This window comes from Chiloscyllium plagiosum, chromosome 23, assembly GCF_004010195.1.
Source record: "Chiloscyllium plagiosum isolate BGI_BamShark_2017 chromosome 23, ASM401019v2, whole genome shotgun sequence".
NCBI lineage: Eukaryota > Metazoa > Chordata > Chondrichthyes > Orectolobiformes > Hemiscylliidae > Chiloscyllium > Chiloscyllium plagiosum.
In genome coordinates this window covers 53,727,095-53,728,345 of record NC_057732.1, presented here as the reverse complement: position 1 = coordinate 53,728,345, position 1,251 = coordinate 53,727,095, and the positions used below count along the sequence as shown (strand labels likewise).

At 45.3% G+C, this 1,251-nt stretch overlaps 1 protein-coding gene across 1 annotated transcript in view; it reads right to left on the bottom strand.

Moving 5' to 3' along the window:
* The window catches only part of elapor2b (endosome-lysosome associated apoptosis and autophagy regulator family member 2b), a 115,897-nt gene that overhangs the window by 27,020 nt on the left and 87,626 nt on the right, over positions 1-1,251 (bottom strand). The window contains exons 13-14 of the mRNA XM_043714206.1: positions 657-794; positions 309-572 (exon numbers count right to left, since the gene is read on the bottom strand). Coding sequence (XP_043570141.1) covers positions 309-572; positions 657-794 — 402 coding nt within the window. The remainder of the gene's footprint in view (positions 1-308; positions 573-656; positions 795-1,251) is intronic.

Here is a 1,251-nt window from a genome sequence, read left to right as displayed (position 1 = left end):
CCCACTTTTCTTAAAAAGTGGTACAACATTAGCTACCCTCCAATCCGCAGGAACTGATCCTGAATCTATCGAACTCTGGAAAATAATCACCAACGCATCCACGATTTCTCCAGCCACCTCCTTCAGTACCCTGGGATGTAGACCATCAGGCCCCGAGGACTTATCAACCTTCAGACCTAACAGTCTCTCCAACACCAATTCCTGGCAAATATACAGGTGAATGGAGGTAATATCTGTGTCCAACACAGCATCACAGCACCATTTTTAACTGCTCAGACTTTAAGATGGTAATGTAAGCACATACAGACCTTATCACTTTTGCTGCCCGGTCCACAGGGGATGCATGCCTCTATACCATACGCGTGATGAGCTGACAGATAGGTATCTGGAGGACATTCCTTGCACTGATTTGTCTCTTTCTCAATATAGTGTCCAACTGGACAAGGCACACAGGAAGAACTCTGCTGATCAGGGCCAAGGGCACAAGGCCGGCAATGTGAAGACACACCATTTTCCGCATTGCTCACCGTGATGGAGTAGATCTTTACATTATCATTCACAAACTTTCTGATCTGAAACATGAATTTGACAAATTAAAATATGCCTTCATGTATTCCATTCAGAATGAAGACCTGGAAAAACAAATACTGATTTACCTCTTGAGGAGAACTCGATCGTTGGAAAGCCCAAGTGTAAGTAATTGGTACATTCTTCGTTAAGACATGAGCGTATGATTGTCGCTCTTTAGTACCTTCCCAAGATTCAACAACACTTGTCGTCTTTCTGTTTATATCCTGAAAGTTAAAAGGAGTTCATTTCTGCTGGTACTTTTCATGGATGCACTGAGAAATCTCCCCATAGACATTTGCCAAGAACACAATCACTCTATAGAACAAGAACAATCACCCTATAGAACAAGAACAATCTCCCTATAGAACAAGAACAATCTCCCTATAGAACAAGAACAATCACCCTATAGAACGGACTCCTCTTTAACTAATTGTGAGAAACGGGGAGATTATCCACAACGCTCTCATGGCCCCTGGACATGTGCAGAGCTGGACTGTGATGTTAGTGACTGTGACAGGTCACAGGAAGAAGCTGCACAGGTGTTGCTGACATCACCAAGCTCTGTGCACGGACATCAACAACAGTGCATGCACTACTGGCCAGGGGCTGAGGGGGGGACGTGGGGCTGGGGAGAGTGAGGGGTTGGTGGTGTGGGCGAGGTGGAGCTGGAGGTTGGCATGA